The following is a 3193-nucleotide window of genomic DNA, read 5'->3' as shown; positions in this document are numbered from 1 at the left end:
TGGTAAGAGTTGTATGAGCCCCTAATAAAATGATTAAAAGAAAAAAAAAGAAGAAAAGCAGTATTAATGAACAAGACAATCTCAATGTTGTCATTCCCTCTCAAATAAAGCAACACCAAAAGGCTTTAATTTCAGTGGAAGGACAAATTAGAAACAAAATGAAAATCCATACATCGCAGGGGAATTGTGACACTGAAGTACACCTATCTGTAAATACGGTTACAATATTTATGCTCTTATTATAAATCAGATTTACCTAAAACTTGTGCCCCAAAGTACTATACAACAAAGTGAACCAGTAATTTTGGTTGACTTAAGTTCTTAACGAAAGGGGAACCTTTCCAGAACTAAGAATGCAAACTGGAATTCAGAATTTAGATGAAATCTTACTTTTGAAATGAAGATGATTTGAACGACTGATAAAGGTAAAAGATTACAGCTTTCAGTATGGATATACCTGAACTTGAGAAAAGCAAAGTCCTCCTATCTGGTAAAATTAAAATCTTAATAAATGAAGAAAACTATATAAAGTTATTAAGGATTATCATCCTACCTGGATAAGCCATAAACATCTGTGGGAACAGCAATCAAAACACCAAGTGACATACTGAAAAGACCTCCTTAAAGAGTTAAAAAGCAAGATGTCACTGGTGATTAAGGTGTTCCTGAGCCAAGCCTCTCAACTGTGGTGGTGGCAGAGAGTATAGGTAGAACGTATTACAATATGACAGAGAATGAACAAATCGGTCTCGGAAGAAATACAAGAAATGGCTCCAGATACTGTACTTCTGACATCTAAGGAAAGACTAATTAATCGCTAGAAAAGGATACCTCGGGTTGGTATAGTGGCAGCACAAATGCAGCCACAGCAGACATTGACACAGGACCAGGAAATGTATCAGTCTGTTATGCGTAAGGTCTTGATTCAGAGAGGACTTTATGGCAACTAGCAAATATTACATTTCACTTGACAGGAGAATATTATTAAGTGCAACAATAAGAGTTGGAAAGGAGAAGATGTACCAAACCATTTAAAAGAACTAATTAAAAACTGGAAGCTTCTAACCCTACAAAATTATTTTAATCTGGTGAAATAAATGAAATCCTTGTGTGATGATGCTTCATCAATAATATTTATGATATATATGCTTCAGATAACTGTATCACAACTGTTCAAAAATATATACTATACCAAATAAAATTAACAGCTGTAATGTACACTTTTGTTTCATCAAAGGTTACCTAGTGATCTGTGAAGGTGTCTTGCTAAGATTTTTGTGCTCACTGGAGGATTTCTGAGACTGGGACCCTGAAGAATGACCAGCAAATGCATGCTGTCTTACTCCCGAAGGATGCTGTAATCGAGGAGGTAGTGCTGATGGGGTTTTTATTTGCTTGCTTGTGTTCTTTGGCCCTCTGTAATCCATGTCTGTGGAGAAAACCCGAAAAGATCTCATAATCTTCCGATTATAAGCAAACCAAGGACCAAAACCCGTACCCAAATAGTAAGTTGATGAGTTCCTACCAGAATGAACATTTTGTCCAGATGTGGAAGGCTTTCTCATCTTCTTCCCTGGCACTGTGTTCCAGCTTTCCGGGGTTGGTGTCTTGATGTTCTTTGGTGAGGGTCTTCAAAAGGGAAAAATGACTTGGAATTAGTTAAGAACACATACTTGAACAAATATTTGTTATGTATGGATTGTGATGAGCCCCTAATAAAATGATTTAAAAAAAAAAATTCCAGCCTCACCTCAATTAAACAAAACCCATATATGTATCCTTGAAATTGAATAATAAAGCTAATGTGTGACTCAACAGCTTTATCTTTAAGTAACTAAAACAAAAAGTGCAGGTTCTAACAGAAAGGTTGGGGAGAAATGGGACACTAATAAAGATGAATGCAAGAATGAAAAAAATGTTCTAAAATGGATTGTAATGACGAAAGCAAAATCCTCCTTACTGCCCTCGAACTACCAGGTTATGACATGTAATCATATGGAAATAAAACTGTGGGGGAGGACACACATTGGGAAAAAAATAAGCCTAACATAAACAGCAAATAAAAGCAAGCCAATAATGAGATTTTACATTAGTATTGCTAACAGTGACTGACTACTCTACTGTTGTTAGTTGTCAGCGTCTATTCCAACCCACAGAATAAAACTATACCACAGGGTTCTCAAGGAAATAACCTTTTGGAAGGCTATCACAAGCCATATGTTCTAGTGGAACAGACACACAAAATTCATTTATGGGCCAATGTTTAATCGTTTGCACCATCAATGGCCTCCCACTCATGCACTGAAATTAGAAATGAAAATGGTTCCTAATTTCAAAAAGCTCCCACTGCACAATCTAGTCTATTATCCCAAAGTGCCTTCGTAAGAATGTTTTGTTCCCAAAAAAGGATATGTGATGGGGGAATAGGGCACTGGCCACCCAAGGAAAGGATATTGTTTGTGTCTCCACAGGGAAAGAGGTACCAGATTTAAAACCAGTGCCAGACGAATGCAACTTGTTGGCAAGGAGTGGGGAGCCAGTGAAGGGGCCTGAGGGCTCAGCCCCCATGCGTGGACAACAGCCCCTCTCCCCAGAAGAATCTATTTGAGAGGACGGCAATGAAGCTGCAGCTAGGAGAGAGGGGCATGTCTGATCAGAGCAAATGGGAGCACATAGGGGGAGGAAGAGAGAGTGGAGCACATCCTGACCCACCAGGCCTGGAGGATGACATCCCCGCTCTGAACAGCCAATGGACAGAGTGGACAATATGGCTGATCCCACCACGAGACATGCCGTCCCTTGATGGCCCCGGGTTTTAAGGGGGACAACACTGGAGACTCAGTGTTGGGACTGGCCCAGACTGACACTGAGACACCAAGTCAAACCACAACATGTGGCAGAGCAACCGTGCAGCAGAACAGAGGGAGTACAAAGGACAGACTCAGGAGCCAGACCATGGTACACCATCGGTCCTGACTGAAGGATATGTCTAGAGATCAAAAATCACAGGTTTTCCTGTAAATTTTTTTTTAATTAATTTTTTTCTTTTAATTAATTTATTCTTCTATGGGTAATTGGTTTCCTTTTTGTTGCCATCTCTGTGTTCACTGATCGTCTATCTTGCTATGGCTTGGTTTTTGATGTATATTATTATCTCTACAGATCTATCTAGATAAGATAGATTGGATGAATA

General features: G+C 39.0%; 1 protein-coding gene across 1 annotated transcript in view; it reads right to left on the bottom strand.

Moving 5' to 3' along the window:
- OTUD4 (OTU deubiquitinase 4) overlaps positions 1–3193 on the bottom strand; it is a 51121-nt gene that overhangs the window by 20979 nt on the left and 26949 nt on the right. The window contains exons 12-13 of the mRNA XM_004708749.2: positions 1526–1629; positions 1243–1429 (exon numbers count right to left, since the gene is read on the bottom strand). Coding sequence (XP_004708806.1) covers positions 1243–1429; positions 1526–1629 — 291 coding nt within the window. The remainder of the gene's footprint in view (positions 1–1242; positions 1430–1525; positions 1630–3193) is intronic.

Source organism: Echinops telfairi, unplaced genomic scaffold, assembly GCF_000313985.2.
Source record: "Echinops telfairi isolate 266 unplaced genomic scaffold, ASM31398v2 ScPeMD7_5868;HRSCAF=6743_1, whole genome shotgun sequence".
Taxonomy (NCBI): Eukaryota; Metazoa; Chordata; class Mammalia; order Afrosoricida; family Tenrecidae; genus Echinops; species Echinops telfairi.
This window is presented reverse-complemented; position numbering and strand designations above follow the sequence as displayed.